Below are 20,159 nucleotides of genomic sequence, written 5' to 3' on the forward strand. Positions count from 1 at the left end.
AGCTCCTCCTCCTTGGCCCCTCACTCTGCCCAGGGCAGGCCTGGTTCCCCTGGGCCGTGGGGAGCAGGGAGGGTGGCACAGCTGGGACAGGCTCAGCCTTAGCACAGACTGAGGGAACGGCCTCAGGCTGGGCCAGGGCAGCTCAGGGTGGGCACAGCAGCAATTCCCCCATGGAAAGGGAGCTCAGGGATTGGAAATGTCCAGTGCCCATCCCTGGAGGTGCCCAGGGAATTCCTGGAGGTGGCACTGAGTGCTCTGGGCTGGGGACAGGGTGGGGATCAAGGACAGCTTGGCCTGGATGGTCTTTGAGATCTTTTCCAGCCTCAGGCATTCTGTAATTCTGTGATTCTGTGGGATTATCCTCAAAATGCCCTGAATGTGCCAGGGTCTCTAGGGTTGCTGACCTGCACAAAACTTCCCTCATGGACACGAGCCACTTTTCCCTGTGTGCCTTCCATCAAGCCTCCCACAGTGCTACAAATATTCTGGTTTTTTCCAAGGCAGCATTTTCCACAGGGAGGCTGGGGCACTGAGCCAGCCCTTCCCAGGGACCAGAGGGGCTCAGGCACTGGGGCTGTCCCACCTGACACCTCCCTCACCCCAGCTCCCAGTGGATTCTCAGGAACACTGAACCAAAATACCAAATTCAGGCTCAGGGTTTCTCCTCATGGCTTCTGGCACTGCTCAAGATGAAGGTTTTAGGAGTTTCCAAGAAATGAACCCCAAAGTTTGCACACATAAGTGGGTTTCAAGGCCTTTGGACAAAGTATTTCCAGCCTCAAATCACCCTCTCCACTGACAGGACACAGCCACTCCAATTAGAGGGCTGCTTATAACTCCATGAACGTCTTGTACAGCCTAAAAGCTTTTTAAATGAGGCTCACAGCCATGAACAAGGTAAATACATTTATAGATTTGTTTGGGCAATTACAGTCATTTAAAAAACAATGCATAATAACAGACATGAATCTAATAAGCCTTTGCTAATTGAATGTATTAATGCCACGTTATAAAACGAATGCATCTTGCTGATAGGTTACAGCCACTCGTGTGCTGCAAACACTGCAGCAGTGACACGGGCAGAATTTGCATCCCTGGGCACTGCCTGTGCCCAGGAATAGCTGCAATTAATTTGCCCCAGTGGAGCCAATCTCCTGCCCAGCCACCAGGCTCTCCTTTGTGTGCCTGCTCCTCGTTTTCCTCTGCTCTGTGAGCAACAGTGGCAGTAAAATGGAGCTGGTTAACCCCAGAGCATGGGACACCACTACAAAGCATTTGTGAAGACTCCACTTTGAACTGTGCTCCTCTGCCAATTATAATCTGCAGCAAGTACAACATTCCCAGGCTGTGGAAAAGGCATTTCTCTGTCCTGGGAGAGTTCAGTCAATTTTACTTGACATTAAGTGTTCAATAGCACAATTTTCCTTCTCTGGCTTTCATCTCTTTGGAAAATGTCACCAAACTGGAGTTACCCAATTGACCACAGACCTTTGGAGGAGTCAGGCCCAAAGCAGCCCCACAGATGCAGAGAAAGGCTGAGAGCCAGGCTGGGATCCCCTGGGCACCCCCAAAACACCAACCTGACTGTTTAAAGCCTTGTTTGCCCAGCTGGGCTGTGCTGGGGTGCTGAAGGAAGGGCTGGGCTTCAGCAGGTGTGGGGAGCTCAGTGGGGAAGGAGTGGGGCCAGGGTAGGGCAGAGAGAACCCTCAGGGATGGGTCTGGACAGTGCCTGGTGGGATTTGTTCCAGTGATGGCAAAGTCACTCCCCAGGGGCCCCACTTTTATGTGAAAGTGAGCAACCATGTGTTCCTGTTGTTAAACTGCCCAAAAATCACAGAATCCCAGGATGGGATGGGTTGGAAGGGAACTTAAAGCCCATCCAGTGCCACCCCTGCCACGGCAGGGACACCTCCCACTGTCCCAGGTGCTCCCAGCCCTGTCCAGCCTGGCCTTGGGCACTGCCAGGGATCCAGGGGCATCCCCAGCTGCTCTGGGCACCTGTGCCAGGGCCTGCCCACCCTCACAGGGAACAATTCCTCATCCCAAGATCCCATCCAGCCCTGCCAGGGAACAATTCCTCTCCCAATATCCCATCCAGCCCTGCTAGGGAACACTTCCTCATTCCCAATATCCCATCCATCCCTCACAGGGAACAATTCCTCATTCCCAAGATCCCATCCAGCCCTGCCAGGGGGCAATTCCTCATTCCCAATATCCCATCCAGCCCTGCCAGGGAACAATTCCTCTCCCAATATCCCATCCAGCCCTGCTAGGGAACACTTCCTCATTCCCAATATCCCATCCATCCCTCACAGGGAACAATTCCTCATTCCCAATATCCCATCCAGCCCTGCCCTGGGTCACTCTGAAGCCATTCCCTGGGTCCCATCCCCAGCCCTTGGCAATTCTCTCTCTCCATCTTTCCTGCAGCTCCTTCAGGCCCTGCAAGGCCACCCTGAGCTCACCCCAAAGCTTCCCCTGCCCAGGTGAGCAATGCCAGCTGTGCCAGCCTCTCCTGCCAGCAGAGCTGCTCCATCCCTGGCATCATCCTGGAGCCTCCCTGGGCTCTGCAGCAGCTCCAGCCCCTGCCTGTGCTGGGATCCTCCAGCCCAGCCCAGGAGAGCAGAGGAAGGTGCACATGGCAGTGCCAAGTGGGCAGCTGTCTCCAAGAGCTCATGGATAGCAAACCTTGACCTTTGACTAATGAATCACTCCTAATAAAGAGCCTGTCCAGCTGGATTTAATTGCCTGGTTTGGGCAGATATGGCTGGAAAAATCTCATGCCTGTCAAGATTTTTTTCCACCCCCTAAAGCATCAAATTATTCACCGTCCTCTTGTAGCATTTTGCAGCCAACTCTTTCCTGTGATGATTTTCAAAGGATGAAGAATGAGCACCCTGGTGACATTTCTAGTATCTATAAATATCTCCCCACTACCCTGCCTGCCCAACTGGTGAATTATGCAGGGAGATATATATAATAAAACAATCGGATCCATTTTGTTGTCAACAGACCATTCTTCTTCAGCTGACAAGGGAACAGCTCAGGCTGTGACTCTGGAAAGAGCAGGCAGTGCCTGGGGAGTCAATGAGCTTCTCCTTTCCTGGATGTCCAGGGGCATCTTGGAGGGCAACACTGAGCAGAGAGAGGCCCTGATGTGCTGGGAAAAGGAGGAAAGGTTTTAAAAGAGAGAAGAAGAATGAGTTTAGGACAGTAAAATCTCCAGAATGGCAGGAAATCCCACATCCAGAGCACTGAGAAGCACATGGAATGACAAACAGCATCACTGAGGTTGGAAAAGATCTCAAAGACCATTCAGGCCACCCTGTGCCCCATCCCCACCCTGTCCCCAGCCCAGAGCACTCAGTGCCACCTCCAGGAATTCCCTGGACACTCCAGGGATGGGCACTCCAACCCTCCCTGGGCATTTCCAATCCCTGAGCTCCCTTTCCATGGGGGAATTGCTGCTGTGCCCACCCTGAGCTGCCCTGGCCCAGCCTGGGGCTGTCCCCTCCTGTCAGGAGCTGTGCAGAGCCACAAGGTCCCCTCTGGTAAAAGCAGCCTTGAAGAGGCCCCAGTGAAGGACTAACGCAGCATGATGGATTATCTGGAGCACAATGAACTTCCTTCCACTCCTCTCTTTTGTGTTTAATTCAGCAGTGCTCTGTTCATGCATCTCAACCTCCTGCATGGTGAAATACACAGAGAATTTAATGTGCCCAACTTTGCAGGGCGGTGGGAAGTGACCAGTTTACATTTCATACCTAATTGGCAGGTTTTAATTTAAATTGGTAGGGATTTAATTTAATAGCAAAGCTTTCCCCCGCTAACAGACCTCTTCTAGCAGGCACTCATTATAGGGGATACTCCACAGACCCTGGTGCCTCATTTATGGGTTGGAGGCAATTTAAAGAACCCAGCTTAAGACAGCTCTCCCCTTCCATTAGATATTTGCAGATGGCTTTTGCTAAGCCATTACCAGCTCCTTCATCATTAATTTTTTGGGGCTGTGCCTTGGGGACAGTGCCTAGCAATTAAACAAAGTTCTTAGCAGAGAGTTTTCCCTCCTTACCTTCATCCAGAAGTTTGTTGTTCTCCAGGCTGCAAGGACGAGGATTTTGGATGTTCTCCTTCCTGCAGGAAGAGAGCTCCTGTGGATCTCCTGCCAAGCCTGAGGGCTTCACCCTCCTGGATGACTCAGAGGGAGCAAAGCTGATCCCCTGGATTGGCAGAGAGTTGAGCACAGCTTCTGCCCCGTGCCAAAGCCACCCCTAAAACCACTCAGTCTGACATGGGGCTCTGAGCAACCAAAGTGTGCCCACAGAAATGCTGTCCTGGTGGAACCCCTGCAGCAGCCAAGCCCCCATGCCCCCAGCTCCCTCCCTCCCACGGGGTAAAAGTGTGAAACCTGCCAGGCTGAGGGAAAGGCACTTTGAGAGGCAAAGCCATGAGTGAATGGTGCCTCCAGATGCTGCAAGGCAGGAGCAGGACAGAGCTTGGGAGGGACACCAGCACTGCAGCCTCCTGGATTTCTGTCAGATTTCAGCTTCAATGCCCCCCTGTGAGCACTGGAGCAGCACTGGCTGGTGATTCTCCCCTTTCCCCAGCTCCTGAGCCCAATCAGGGCCAGAGCTGCCAAGTGGAGACCCCTCCAGATGAGTGGTGTTTGTTGAGGTGCTCCTTGACTTTGGGGGTTGTTGGGAAGGATGAAAGTTTGACAAGAAAGTCTCACAGGTATGGACGCTAAGCAGAAAGATTTTTAAATGTAGAGCCTGAAGAAGGAATAGAAATGGAAGCAAGTTTTGATATAGAAGAAAAGAATTGCTGAGCCAGTCTCACTGGATAACCAAGGAGGCAAAGGGTGTGTGAGTTAGAAGGGGTTTTTATGGCTTAGAGCAAAGGATAAACCCACCCCAAACAAGAAGATGTTTTTACCAAGCAGAAAGAGAGCACAGGCAAACAAGGCAGCACCCCATAAGTTGAAATGGCCCATAAACACAGCTATGGTGGAAATTTATGGGAAAAAATCTTTGTTTAACAGGCAAAACATTTGCCAGCACAAAAAAGATGAACAATATTAAACATATGGGTTATGTGAATAAAGGTTTGGCTATTCTGCATGAAGAAACAGGTGTCTTGTCCATCTCTATTGTGACAAGGGACAGCAAATGTCCCCAGAGCCTGTGTGAGCCTCCAAGCACAGAGAGCTTTCCCAGGAAAAGCCCCATTTCCCCAGAAAAACCCCATTTTCCCAGGAACCAGCCCTTTCCCAGGTGCCATTCCCAGCTCTGTTTACTCAGTGATGCTCTGACTGTCACTGCCACGGTGCCCACCCAGCCACCCTCTGTGCCCTCTGCACCAGGGACACCCCACTCCTCACTGCTCTCCCATTCCAGCTGGGATTAAACCCCAGTGACCCACACAGGTGTGTGTCAGGTGTGTTCCTCCCACCTGGCCCCTGTGATCTCCTCACTGTCTGTAAACCTGCAGCTTCCAGAGACCATTCCAGGAACAATTATTTTATTAGTAAGTATCTATCATCACCACATATTCACTTAAATCATCCCTGTGCTGTGCTTTCACTATTGATTCCATTGAGCACACTGGATATTAACAGCATTTCCAATGTTTCTAAGATTTACAGGAGTGTTAGCAACACACAGATGATAACCACAACATCTGCTCACCTCCCAGCTTCCAACATCACACACACCACAAAGAAACACTCATGGAGGGAAAGGAATAAATTCTGGAGAACTTCACAAGCCACTGGACTATTTAAGTGTTTTGGAGAAGGCTGCTGATTTTACTGATGGATGATTTTAAAACTGCTTTGGATCATGAAGAGAAATAAAAACCAGATTTAAGTTTAGCACTCTCTGGGTGTGGTGTATCAGGCTCTGGGCTGGGACCTTGCAGTGCAGTGTCAGAAGCCAGGACATTACTCTGGCTCAAGACCCTGGCAAGGGGCTCAGAGACCTTGGCACAGAGTCAGAAACAAATGTGCCTTTGTTTTTAACCCTTGGAAACAATTACAGCTTTGTGTGAGGATTTACAAGCCATAAGAGTTTGAGTAGAGTGATAGTGAATTTGTCACAAAGTGAAAAAGTAGAATTTTGGGGTTTAGAATGGGAGTTCAAGAGGCAATATGGAGGAATCTGGGCATATCCAGTCTTTCCTCTTCTTCTTCTTCTTCTTGTCCTCCATCTTCTGCTGGGATGGTGACACTTCAGGATTGGTTTAGGGTAGAGACAGACTGTCTAACATAGGTGATGGGTATTGGGAAATTATTGTAAATAAAGTGCACGTAGTTCTTAGTACAAAAAGCCAACACCACCCCAAGGGCAGGGACTGTGCCACAACCCAACCTGTTGGACAGATCTCAGCAGGTCAGAGAAAGAATGGAACAGATCAGAGAAAATAAACAACCTTGAAAAGCAGAACTGACCAATCTCAACTACTTCTGTCACGGGGCTGGGAAAAAAAAGATTTAATACCTTGGGAGCCATTTCAGCAACACCAAACCCGAGAGTGCAGCAGTGCAGGAATTACAGGATATTGATGTACAGCAGCCATGAACCAGGGCCGTGTCCCCCTGAACCTCTGTCCCCTCCTCACAGGCCCTGTTGGGGTCACATCCCCAGGACACAGAGATAACCTGGGAGTCCATCAGAGAGATGGAAGTTGGGTTAATCCCAGCACTGAACTGTTGAAATGCTGTGACATTGTGAGGGCTTTGCAGGCCAGGGCCTGTGCTGGTGCCTCAGACCTGCAGCAGCAAGGCCACCCCAGCGAGCACCCACTTGGACGGGTTCTCCTTGGTTTTCAGGTTAAAAGTCCACACGTAGGTCGGGCCTCTCTGGCGTGTTTTGTACAGAGGACACGGGTACAAGCCCCTGGTGTCCTGCTTGTCATCAGGAATGGCCCTGATGAACACCACAGGCATGGCTGGGGTGAGCTCCTTGAGCCTGGCCTCCGTGATGGTCCCGGCCTGCAGAGAGAAGGAGACAAAGGTCACATCCCCAAGGTGTCCACCAGCTGATGGACCCGAGCCCATGATTTTTATCCAAGCTGCTCCTGCTGAGGAGGTGCAAACAGCTTCTCCAGGGTCAAGGGGCTGCATGAGCCTCTTTGAGGAAGGAGGTTTGGATCCAAGAGCTCCCTGTCTCACCATGACCCTCCTCAATGTAGATCAACTCAAGGCTCCAGCTGCCTGCAGTCCCACCAGATGCTCAAACCCTCACATGCAACCTGGATTTGTGTGGGAACAGTGTCCCTGACCCTGTCCAGCCACATTCTGAACAAAGTTTCACTTCTCTTGTCCTGGTTTCTACTGAGGTGTGGCTTGAGGCCATTTCCTCTTGTCCCGTTGCCAGGGAACAAGGACAGGACAAGAGAAAAAGGCCTCAAGCTGTGCCAGGGCAGGCTCAGGGTGGACATCAGGAGGAATTTCTTAGCTGAAAGGGTGATTAAACACTGCCCAGGGAGGTTTGGAGTGCCCATCCCTGGAGGTGTCCCAGGAACACCTGGATGTGGCAGTCAGTGCTTGGGGCTGGGGACAAGGTGGGGATTGGGCACAGCTTGGCCTGGATGGGCTGGGGGATCTTTCTCAAGCTCAGTGATCCTGGGATGATTCTCATGCATCTCCTTCTCAGAGGATTCCAGAGCAGAATCACCTTGTGGGAGGTGCTGCTTGTGGTGGGAGAGAGGGTGGGTGGACACCTGAACCACTGGGATGGAGAACAGCCCCAAAAGCCACCACAGGCTTGCTCCCACTCTCATGATGCAACCAAAAGAATTCAAAATGACTTTTCTGAGGGAATATCACCAATAAATATCAAGTCCCATTATTCTCCTCCAAGCAATGCCCTGCCCAGCAGGCTACCCAACACAGGAGAGAACCCTGCCAGGGCAAGAAATCAAGTTTGTTTCTCAATTTGGGTCTCTCTGACATTTTCTCTCTCTCTTCTTGACAATAAAATACCCTGCACATCAATCCATTTCCAGGGAAAACTGCCTAATGGAGGCTAGAGAGACCAAATGAAAATAAACAGGGAAATGGAAACGAAACTTTTCAGCACTAAAGAAACTGCCTCTCACTGCAGCTGAGCTTCACATATCATCATTATTCCAAATGCTCTCGGATCAGAGCTGTGGGGTGAGATTCAGCCTCTCCAGCAGTTTATTTAGTTCTATAATGAGCAAAGAAAAATCATCCCTCTTGCCACACACCTCGGTTTAATTGTACTAATGCCATCTGTTATGCTCAGCTATGAAAAATCCAACTCTCATTTAGGATTTTATATTTCCAACGTGCTGAACAAACATTAAATAATTCGTATAATACCTTGCAAAGTAGCTATTTATGTAACATTATTATGCACTCTTCTTAAATTCACACCTTTCATTCCTGAGACTCGATTTTAATCAAGTCTTTCTCTTTTTTTTTTTTACTGCTGAGAATACTTTAAGTGAAATTTCCAAGAGATATTCTACCTGTTTCTGGGTTAACAAGAGCTGAAATCTTCCTGAGGTACCTCTATGTAAGATATCATTTTTTATGTCTGGGCTGATTCTCATTTGCATTTTTTATCGCTCTCATCATCAGAAATTAATTCTGCTCTGAAAGCAGTTCTTCCTGACGAGCAGCACAGCCCTCGTTGTGCAGAGCCACCATTCTGAGCCTGGAGAGCTCAGCCTCAGCTCCTAAAGGATCCCTCACTTCTGCTTCTCCCAGATTCCCAGCAGGAAACTGAGAGTGGGGTGGGGCAGTTATCTGCTGTTCACTGGGCAGTTTTCCGATCTTTTCCACAACCAATCCTCCCTCCAGGAGATCTCTCCTCTTAATGGGCCATTAATTATTAATTATCTTCTGCTAGTGAGTGAGTGTCCTTCTAATAGCCAGTGAGTGTCCCTGCATGGCTGATAAAATGCCATCATCCTGTTGGGAGATGCTCCGCCCAGGGGGAGGAGCCAAGAATTCCTACCTGGATATGATCTGAGGTTTCAAACATCCTACTGGATATGATCTGAGGTTTCAAGCATCCCTACCTGGATATGATCTGAGATTTCAAACATTCCTACCTGGATATGATCTGAGATTTCAAGCATCCCTACCTGGATACAATCTGAGATTCTAGGACAGCAGAGCAGCCTTTGCCCACTCTATTCCCAGAGGAGCAGCAGCTGCCTCTTCCCCTGGATCTTCAGAGGGAAACTCCACCCTTGTCCAGGATCTCTGCTCCACCAGAACCACCCGGACACTCCAGGAGGGCTGCAGCCACAATTCCAATGGGACTGCTGCCAACACCCTGACCCACAAAGTATCAGGTCCTATTCTGACTCTATCAGTGTTATTTTGATTTACTGCATTGTTTATTTTATTTTTATTTTCTTCCCAAATAAAGAACTGTTATTCCTGCTCCCATATCTTTGCCTGAGAGCCCCTTAATTTCAAATTTATAATAATTCAGAGGGAGAGGGTTTACATTTTCCATTTTAGGGGAGGCTCCTGCCTTCCTTAGCACACACCTGTCTTTCCAAACCAAGGCAGGGTCCCAGCACAGATTCCTCACACCACAGCCCCTCTGGGGTCAGCAGGGAAGGGGACAAGGAGCCAGCAGGGAAAGGGGACATGGAACCAGCAGGGAAAGGGGACAAGGAGCCAGCAGGGAAAGGGGACATGGAGCCAGCAGGGAAAGGGGACATGGAGCCAGCAGGGAAAGGGATCTGGAGCCCACAAGGAGCACTCCAAGGTGGTCCCTGAGTGATGGGGTCAGTGGCTTCATCTGGACAAGGGGAATAAAAAAACTCTTCCCAGTGAGGGTGGTGAGGCCCTGCCCCATGCCTGGAGATGTCCAAGGCCAGGTTGGACGGGGCTTGGAGCAGCCTGGGATAGAGAAAGGTGTCCCTGCCCATGGTGGGGTGGAACGAGCTGATTTTTAAGGTCCCTTCCAGCCCAAGCCAGCCTGGGATCCTGTGGTTCCATGGCAGGGGCTGTTCTGTGCACAGCTGCCAAAGCTGTGTGGAGCACACGTGGTGTGAAACCCACCCCTGCCCTTGTCCCACCACGCTCCAACCCCCTTGGGGAGGGCAGGGCACACTCTTGGCAACAAACTCTCTATTGCAGAGAGAAGGAAAGACAAGAATCAGCCAGCAGCTTGAGATGAAAGGTCTCCAAGTGTCCCCAGCCACAGCATCCTTCTGATTGTCACTGAGTCCCAGTGACTTCAACAGGGCTGCAGCAAGAGATCATTTGCACCCAAAATAATCTGCTTAGTTTCATTTCATCTAATAGCTGCCTGCTGTTTTGTAATGAATGTTTTATAAATTTAAGACACCCAAGGGCAAACATAAATGTTTAAATAAATAGAAAAATGTGAGTAGCAGAACACAGAAGGACTCTTTCCTTTTTTGGAGGCACAACCTAAATGTGAAATATTCTTTTAAAAGTGGAGGTGCTCCCCAGAGGAATTCTTCTAAATGTGGTCTGCCATTTTTATCAGAGGATTAATTTGGAAGGAGTACACAACCCAAAGAGCTGTGAACCTGTTTTAAAAGTCCTGCATCCATTAATGCACACTGGTACTCACTGGATTATAGGTAAAATGAATAGTTCCACTAGGTAGAAATGGTATTTCAGTGGGAGCAGCAACCCATAAAAATATCCTTTTCCTTTCTGAAATAAATTGAAGCATGATACCCAGAGATTATGAATGGCTCCATGAATATAATTGCTCAGTATCTTTCAATCACAAGGAAAATTTAATCAGAAAACCACATTTACTGGTGTTGGGATGGTCTCTGAAGACAAATCCCATTGCTGGATGCAATCACCCAGACCAGTTATTGGAGGGAGGTAGAGGGGAGAAGCCAAGTATTTCCCAAATATTTCTGGCTTTGCACCCCCAAAACCTCTCACTCTCCACTTCCAGCTGGTAAAACCCAGCCAGAACTCATTTTCTGGTCATAGTGGCAAAGAAAACATAACAGCAGGCACTGGAATGTTCTTAAATGGAGTATTTGATATAAAGGACTGGGAATTTTTAATAGCTCTCTCTGTTCTGGTGTGTCCAGCTGATTTCTGTCAGGTTTTTAGGGCAACAGAAATCCAGTGCTCCCTGTGGCAGGCGGGCTGTGATCTCGCAAGGGTTGTGTGAGGAGAAGGGAAGAGCCAGAGAGCTGTGGGGGCAGAGCTGGGAGCTGCTCAGGGCTCTGTGATTGTCTCTGTGAGCAGAGCCCAGACCCCAGGAGCAGAGATCTGAGCTGACCCTCTGAGATCCTCACTGCCATCTCCCAGCAGAGCCCTCGCCAACGTTCCTGGCTGCCTGTGGCTTCCCAGACCCAATTCAGGCCATTTCCATAGCAAAAAACCAGCCTGGAGCTTTGAACTGCCCAAGGAGATGTGATGAAATGGCCTCCATCAGGGAGGGCACAGCTTTCCCTAATTTCCTATCCTTCATGGAAAACCACTGTAGAGAGGGAAATGATTCATGACAAATAAGTGGAGAGTGTTGGATCAGAATTTCAGGGCTGTTGGGGAAGATGAAACAAGAAAGCCTTATAAATATGATTGCCTGGAAAAGATTTGGAGAATATGGAAACTATAAGTGAGATTTAAATGAAAGCAAGCTTTGAGATACCTCAGTTACTGAACAACTGGAAAACAATGGTGTGGCTGCTGAAGGTGATCCCCTTTTGATGGAACAACACCCTCTGCTTGCAGACAACCCAAGGGTCAGAGCAGACCCTACAGCTTGGCAGAAGGGGCCCAAAGAGGAGTTTTTAGGGTTTAAAATGTAACACAGTGTGGTAATGTAATGATTCTTATAGGCTGTATGGAAATGCTGTAGGATTTGTATCTTGTACAGATTGGTCAGTGAGAATTAGAATATTCAACACAGAAAAAGATTTATGGTATTGGAACGGGAACCTTGCTCTCTTACACCTTTTGCTCTCTTACCCTTCTACGCTCCTGCCCTTTTACTCTCTTATCCCCTTTACTCTCTTACCCTCTCTCTCCCCCTCTCTTCTCTCAGGCCTGCTCTGAGCTGTGGCTGGCAGCCCCCAGCAGGGCCCTGCCCTTGACCCTTTGCAATAAACCAAAAGTTCCATGACCTGGCTTCAGAGATCTCTCATCCCTGTCCATCCCAACCGTCCTACCCCGACACTCCTACACAGGGCCACACCTGTGGCTTCTCCCTCAGCTGCCAGAGCCCTGCAGAGCTCACCTGAGCATCCCAGCGTGCTCCCTCCATGAACAGCCCGTGCACGTAGGCCCCCTCACGAGGAGCACTGGCAAAATCCTCCCTGCTCTTCTTGGTCACGTCGCACTGCAGCGCCATCCTGTCCAGGGGCCACCTGTTCTTGCGGGCTGTGCTCTGCATGATGGCCGTCAGGAGGGCCTGGGGGTTGAAGAACCCCCCGAGCCACAGCGTGGAGGGCAAGGAGAAGTCCCTGGTCCAGGCTTCCAGCTCGCTGCTGCGGGCCAGCAGGTCAGCAAACCACGAGCCAAGGCTGGCCATGGAAGGGTAGGATCTCCTCCCAGGACTCCGGCACCGTGCCAAAGAAGAGGGAGTTCTGCAAGGTCTCCATCTCGCTGGTCATGGTCAGTTCCCCCTGGGGAAGAAAGGGTGGCACCATGATATCTTCTGAAAAATCCTCTTTGCCCAGGATTTCTTCTCCTGGGAAGCTGAGAAGCCTCAGAGAGGAATAAAAACAATAATTATCTGATTGCTGCTCCCGTGTTTTGCTGCTTTTGGAATGTGGCTTGGACATTGGTTACCAACAGGTGAATGCTTGATTGGTTCCATGTGAATTGTTTGAATTTAATGACCAATCATGGTCCAGCTGTGCTGAGGTTCTGAGGAGTCACAGGTTTTTATTATTTTTTCTTGTTAAACCTTCTGATGTATTCTTTCTCTTTCTTTAGTATAGTTTTAGTATAGCATACTATAATATGATGTGATATAATATGATATAATATGATACGATATGATATGATATATATATAATATAATATACAACATATATATAATATACAACATATATATAATATACAACATATATATAATATAACATATATATAATAATATAACATATCAGCCTTCTGAGAACTTGGAGTCAGTTTCTCATCTCTCAGCTCGTCCTGGGGACCCTCACAAACACCACAAAGGGCACAGTCAGCACTGACACTGCCCAGCAGAGCCTGCTTGGAAGCAGAGCTGGGCCAGGGCATGAGGAAGAGCACAAAATCCCACACAGACACTGCTGGCCACCTACTCTGGGTGACTTCATGAGTTTGGGGTTTTCCTGCACACTGTCTATTGAATATTCCTGCATCCTGCTGTAAAAATACTACTGGGAGGAAAAAACGTGTGACAGTGACAGCAGCAGGGGTGTCCCCGGTTGTCCTGGTGTTATTTCTGTTTTCTCTCGTGGACTCACAGATTTCCGGGGGTGTAAAGCTGTTCTCACTCACTGCCAGGGCAGGACACTGGATTTCTGATGATCTACTCTAAAGCTGTCCAAATATTTGTTATGTTGAGTCCTGTCCCCCTCCTCTCCTCCACTTCCCCTCACTCCTCCCCTCATTTTCTGCTTTGCAGTGCAAGATTTTCTCTGACTCCACGTGTTGTCTGCAAATGTAATCACAGCTCCTTCCACAGCAAGGAAGGAGCACAACAAAGATATGATTCAGCCAAGTGAGATAAAGAGAGAGGTTTGACTTTTCCTTTGTGCAGCAATTAATTAGTTTCAAAGCTTTTAGAAACCTGTATCAGTTCTGCCAGAAGAGCTGAATTCCAGGACATTCCACTGAAAGACAACGTGAGGGCGGCTGAACACTGGAACAGGTTGTCCACAGAGGCTGGAGAGTCTCCATCCTTGGAAATGCTCAAAACTCACCAGGGCATGGTCCAAACAAGCTGCTCTGCCTGTCCCTGCTCGGGATGGGGCTGGAGCGATGTCCTGACCAACTCCTCTGGGATTCTGCCTCACTCGGCAAGCAGAATAAAAAGACAAAACCTGCAAATGCCAGCTCAGCTTCCCTGGTATGGAATGGTCTCCACAGTTCAATCTCTGCAGCTCTGTGCTCAGCTGGAGGGGTACAACACCCCCAGAATTTTGGGGACCCAAAATTATAAATAATAATGTCCATCCCTGCTCTCAATTATAAACACTTCCTTTTGTTCCCTTATCATTTTGCCAAAGTTTATCTCATTTACAATTTCTCTTTGCCTCGGGCTAAGTGTTTTTTGGAAAGATTAACTGAAATCAGTGGAGCCATTGCTGAGAACAAGGGGGAGGGAATTGGGTCAGTCTATTCACATTAAAAGATTCCAACTGTTCTTTCACAGGACTTCAGTGCCTCCAGCAGTGAGGTCAGCAGAGGTGCCCTTTGCTGGGGCCACAAAAATCCATGAAGCTTTAGAAAAAAGTTGAAATCTTCTTAAAGCAGCCCCCACAGTTGTTGAGCAATGCTTGGCAGAGCCCAGCAGTTAAGATCTCTGCAGTTTTGTTCCTGTGCTGATCGTGCCCTGTGGGACACACTGACAGCTGAGAAAGACCTTTAATGTCACCAAATCCAGCCACAGAATTGTGACTTGGACAAGGGGTGGCAATCAGATTTCATGTGGGGAAGAATGTTTAATATTGGTAGGGGAATGAGGGGATGCAGAGAGTGCAAATAAACCACAAACAAAATTAACCAGGGGAATGTGTAACACAGGCTGCAAACCTCTCCCCAAACCCTGCCCAGATCATGGCAGGGAAGGAGATGGGGACTGCAGAAAAGGCTCCTCAGAGGGCAGCAGCAGCCCCTGAGCTGGGGCTCAGAGACACCCTGGGGCTGGCACATGGATGGAGACAATCCTGAGTACAAAGGGTTTGAGAGGGGTTCCGAAGCTACAACAGCAAATGAGGTGAAACGAAGAGCTGGAAGAAGCAGCACTTGCAATTAACACTAAAATATGAGGAACAACCTCCTGAAATCTCCATCACCATCACCCTCAGGAGAAACTGGGCACAAAGAGGAACCATGCATGGGCTGGGCTGAAGCCATGGCAGGACCATGCAGGGAGAACAAGAATCCTGCGCTGGGCACAGCAGGACACTGGAACAGGAGCACTCTGTGCTCCTGGAAGGGCTTTGACATGAGTAAGAATATGGCAGAATGTGTGCAGGCAGCCAAATTGATTTAAAGAGAGCCCCCCTCGATCATATATCATGTCTAGTTTTACTTTCAGGAAACAAATGAATTAGCAAATGTAATTCTCAGCAAGGCTTGAGAAAAGCAATTTTTAAAGCCTGCGCACTCAAGCATGCTTTGAGTCTCCTGTGAGGGTTCAAAGCATCTACAGCAGCAATCTCATAGAGTTGTCCAAACACAATTATGCATAAATTTGCATTTCAGATGCTGAATACTAAAGTGCATCAGAAATTATTCAAGTTAATCTTTATTTTTTTTTTTTTTTTTCCCAAATGCTGGGAGTAATTTTCATTTAAAGACACCCTTGAAGGAAATCCTAATCAGCCTGCAGCCATTCCCTCAAGATGAGCACACTACAGACACAAACTGTTTCCTCAGTTCAGGTTATTTTCACTTGATACTCAGCTTGCCTATCAAAATTTGGTTCTTTGTTATTTTACAATATATATTATCCTCATTTTGGAGGCTCATCCTTCACCCAAATTGCAAAGCAGAGGATCTGCTTGCAAAAGATGAGGCTGGTACAACATTAACATGCAAGTGCTTCAGCCCAGCCTCTGGTTCCACCCAAGCCAGCCAGAACAAAGGGCTTTGAAATGCAACATGCCAGTTATTTCTGATGGCTACCAGTCTATTGCAATTTCTCTTCCTCCTAATGGGATGTCTCCTATTTTTGGACCAAACAATCACTTTCCGCTAGGACGACACGATGAATTATTCAAAAATTCAAATTAGGCGTGACATTTCCAAATCGCCTTCTTTTGGCAGATCCTTCAGTCAGTTAAAAACAATAAGCCTTGTTTTCTCTGGGCTTTATTTATTCTCTGCTGAGCTCTGTGGGGCCTGGCTTGTAAACTCTCCTCCTCTGAGCGCTGTCAGTGCAGGCCCCCAGCCCCAGAGAGGAACGAGCCTTGACAGCTCTTTAATTGTCAGGAAGGTCAATTAAAGCAGGATTTCTTCAGTGTAAGGCCCAGAGCCAAGTGAGGGCAGCACCAGGAAGAGTCATCAGCCCCCTCTGGCTGCTCTGTGGTCCCCCAGGGGTGGGAGGTGATGTGAGGGATGCTGAGCAGGGTTTTGGGTCACGCACAAGCTCTAATTCAGCTCTGCAGGGACCCACACGAGACCTTTGGCTGCAGACACAAGAACTGGTGCCAGGGGAGACCTGATTTGGATATCAGGAAAGCTTTCTTCAGGCAGTGGGCTGTGAAGAACTGGCACAGGCTGTGGTGCAGTCACCAGCCACAGGCTGACAGAACATTCTGACAGAATATTCCCAGCTGGAAGGGGCCCTCAAGGATCATCAAGCGCAACTCTTAGACCAGGCACTGAACCCCCAGCACCAGCTGAGTCCAAGTGCCCTGGAAGTGCCCAAAAACCCACCTGGACGTGGCACCTGAGGCTGTGGTTTAGGGGTGAGCATGGTGCTGCTACTGGGGGGATGGTTGGGCTTGGGGATCTCAAAGGGCTTCTCCAGCCCTAAGGACTCCATGGTTCCTGGAATTGCCACTGATGGCCTCCAGAGCCTGCAGATATGTCTCTGCAGCAAACACCAGATTTGCCAAACACCAGAAATGCCAAATGCTGCTCTGCTCTGCTGCTCTCCTCCAGTCCCAGCCCCTGGGTGTCTCTGAACCTCAGCTCAGGGGCTGCTGCTGCCCTCTGAGGAGCCTTTTCTGCAGTCCCCATCTCCTTCCCTGCCATGATCTGGGCAGGGTTTGGGGAGAGGTTTGCAGCCTGTGTTACACATTCCCCTGGTTAATTTTGTTTGTGGTTTATTTGCACTCTCTGCATCCCCTCATTCCCCCACCAATATTAAACAGCACATTCCTCCCCACATGAAATCTAATTGCCACACCTTGTCCAAGTCACAATTATATCTTGTTTGGGGCTCTGGGATTGAACCATTAAATCACTTCTGTTTACCTGTCTCAGGAAATGGAATTTTCAATTCCACTGCCTTATGCTAGAAAATAAGAGAAATCTGTTTATGATAATTGACTACATAAATATCAGCTTCTTCCAAAATGGGCTGCACACACTGACCCACCACCTGTGTCCAGGATATCTCTGCTCTAACAAGCACCAGCACCCACATCTGCAGCTGCTGCTCCAGGCTGCCGCTGGGATTTGGGAGCAGCTTGGTGCCCAAACCCCCAGCCAAGCCTGCCCCTCCTCGTGCAGGGTGGGCAGCTGAAGGTTTCTTTTCCAAGCTGCCCCTGGGAGAGGTTTGAGATGTCATTCCATCTTGGGGCAGGCTCTCATTGCCCACCCTCAGCTCTGCTATGATCGGGCTGGGTCCCAGCCCAGGCCCTTCAGACACACTGTGCACATCAGCTGTGGGGGCTGAGCATCCCTGTGAGATGGGGTTGTGAGAAATTGCTCCTCACCTGTCATCGTTTAGGAGGGTTTAGTAAACCTTATCAAAAACACAACAGGAGACTGAATAAAGAAAAAAGGTTACGGTGCTGGGAGCGAAAGATTTTCCCCACCATGTGCTCAGCCCCCTCACAATGGAGGTTTTTCCTTTTTAACCCTTTAACCCCTCCCAAAGTTCTGTCCATCAACCCCTTCTTTGCTGTCCAGTGGTGGAATCTCCTCCTCAAACCCTGATTGCAGGTCAGGTGTTCCACAGTGACAGGCCAGCCCTCCCTGATGTCCCGGCTCCAGCTGTCCCTTGATAACCACATGAGGGGGTACAACAAAACTACAAATCCATAAAACTCTTCTTAACCTATAGACATGATATTTGTCCATTAATTCTGAGAGTCAATCAATGCATTACTCATCTGTCACAGGATCACAGCCTGCCACCCTGGAACTGATGGAGCAGGGGATGCCCACTGACTGATGGCCAGGAGATGCCCCAGGACCCAGCTGTGGCATGAGAGGGAGACAGGGCAGTGCTGAGGCTTTCTCCTGCCCGCTCCAGGCTGCATTGCTGTGCTGCACACATGCCTTGCCAAGGGAAGGACAGCAGCTGGCCGTGGGGAGGGGTCCCTGGGGGAGACAGGGTGGATGGGAAGGGCTGTCAGAGAGCACCAGGAGTGCCAGGCAGCTCCTCACTCCCTGGCAGTGCAGCCTCATCCCTGCTGGCTCATCCCAAAGGGGCAGAGGAGCCTTTTCTATTTTGTCCCACTGAGTGCCTGGGGGGAATGCAGGAGGTGACTCCTCCTACAGTGGATGCAGCATCAATCACAGCCCTCCCTCACACCCTGCAGAACCAGAAATCTGCATCCCAATGGGTGTGGAAAAGGCAGCAGCCAGGGGGACACAGAGACCCCTGTCCTGGGGAGAGACAAGGACGAGCTGATCCATGGGATCCCTGCTTGGGGCAGAGACAGGGATGGGCTGATCCATGGGATCCCTGCCTGGGGCAGAGACAGGGATGGGCTGATCCATGGGATCCCTGCTTGGGGCAGAGACAGGGATGGGCTGATCCATGGGATCCCTGCTTGGGGCAGAGACAGGGATGGGCTGATCCATGGGATCCCTGCTTGGGGCAGAGCTGATCCATGGGATCCCTGCTTGGGGCAGAGACAGGGATGGGCTGATCCATGGGATCCCTGCTTGGGGCAGAGACAGGGATGGGCTGATCCATGGGATCCCTGCTTGGGGCAGAGACAGGGATGAGCTGATCCATGGGATCCCTGCTTGGGGCAGAGACAGGGATGGGCTGATCCATGGGATCCCTGCCTGGGACAGAGACAGGGATGGGCTGATCCATGGGATCCCTGCTTGGGGCAGAGCTGATCCATGGGATCCCTGCTTGGGGCAGAGACAGGGATGGGCTGATCCATGGGATCCCTGCCTGGAGCAGAGACAGGGATGGGCTGATCCATGGGATCCCTGCCTGGGGCAGAGACAGGGATGGGCTGATCCATGGGATCCCTGCCTGGAGCAGAGACAGGGATGGGCTGATCCATGGGATCCCTGCCTGGGGCAGAGTCTGGCTCCACACCAGGGTGGGGATCAGCTGCAGTGGAGCCCCATGGATGGGGACACTCTAGCAGGTGGCTCACACCTAGCGGGGGAATTGTATCTCTTCCAAAACTCCTGAGATTTCAGCCTTTTCCTCTTACAGTTCTGGACATTTTGTGTCTTCACACAAAATCAGTCTTTGATTTCAGCTCAGCCTGTGCCTCTGAGATATTTTGTTCCAAGCTCCTCCTGCTCATGGACATTTTATGCAAAGGTATGATTTTTGGCTCACCTTTAACTAGGCCATGTCTCAGTTTGTGAGTGACCTGCTGTTGCTGTGGCACAATCTGGGGTGGCCAGAAGTGCTCATCCCCTGTTCCCAAAAGCCAAGCAGTGCTGTGTGTGCCCTTGGACACTGTGCCACTGCAAATCCACCTGTGAGCCCTGTGGAGCCAGGCTGGCTTTGCAGCCAGCAGCAAATTCTTCCCTGTGACCCCTTTTATTCCCTGAGCAGCACCTTGCAGGATTTTACAGCTCTCCTACTGATGCCTTAAGATTTTAGCTTGTATATTTATCAAATCCTAGAGTGTATTGGTGTATAACTCTAAACTCCATATAAAGTGTAGTTAACTGCCTTCACATTTTGGTCAGACAGAACAATCCCTCTGGGCCTGAGATCCAAGGACACACCACAGGCCCTGAAAAGTATAAACAAAAGTGAATTGGAGGGAGAAAACTGGGGTAATATGACTTCATTACTTGAAGCTGTAATTGGAGAATTAACCCCTGATATGCAAATAGACCAAGCTTATATCTGTGTAAAAAAACTCGTGACCATTGTGATGCGTTCAGTTTTAGCTTTCCTATTTCCCAGGCTCTGCACTGCACTGGTAAATAACTCTGAACTGCACAGAAAGTGTCAGCAAGGTCTCCTCCCAGCTCAGGCACACAGAACAATCCTTTCCCAGCCCCAGAACCAAGGACACCGCTGCAGCCTCAGCCCCAAAAAGTGCAAACAGCAGGGAATGGAGGA

At 49.6% G+C, this 20,159-nt stretch overlaps 2 protein-coding genes across 2 annotated transcripts in view; both read right to left on the bottom strand.

Annotated features, from left to right (window-relative positions):
* LOC118700349 (dynein axonemal heavy chain 9-like) overlaps positions 1–4,078 on the bottom strand; it is a 38,792-nt gene extending 34,714 nt beyond the window's left edge. Inside the window, exon 1 of the mRNA XM_054516894.1 lies at positions 4,073–4,078. Within this exon, the coding sequence (XP_054372869.1) occupies positions 4,073–4,078 (6 nt within the window). The remainder of the gene's footprint in view (positions 1–4,072) is intronic.
* A 2,398-nt stretch (positions 4,079–6,476) lies between these two features.
* Positions 6,477–20,159, bottom strand: part of LOC118693885 (dynein axonemal heavy chain 9-like) — a 142,498-nt gene continuing 128,815 nt past the window's right edge. The window contains 3 exon segments of the mRNA XM_054516895.1: positions 6,477–6,991; positions 12,231–12,543; positions 12,545–12,618. Coding sequence (XP_054372870.1) covers positions 6,764–6,991; positions 12,231–12,543; positions 12,545–12,618 — 615 coding nt within the window. The 3' untranslated portion in view covers positions 6,477–6,763.

Source organism: Molothrus ater, chromosome 19 (genome assembly GCF_012460135.2).
Source record: "Molothrus ater isolate BHLD 08-10-18 breed brown headed cowbird chromosome 19, BPBGC_Mater_1.1, whole genome shotgun sequence".
Taxonomy (NCBI): Eukaryota; Metazoa; Chordata; class Aves; order Passeriformes; family Icteridae; genus Molothrus; species Molothrus ater.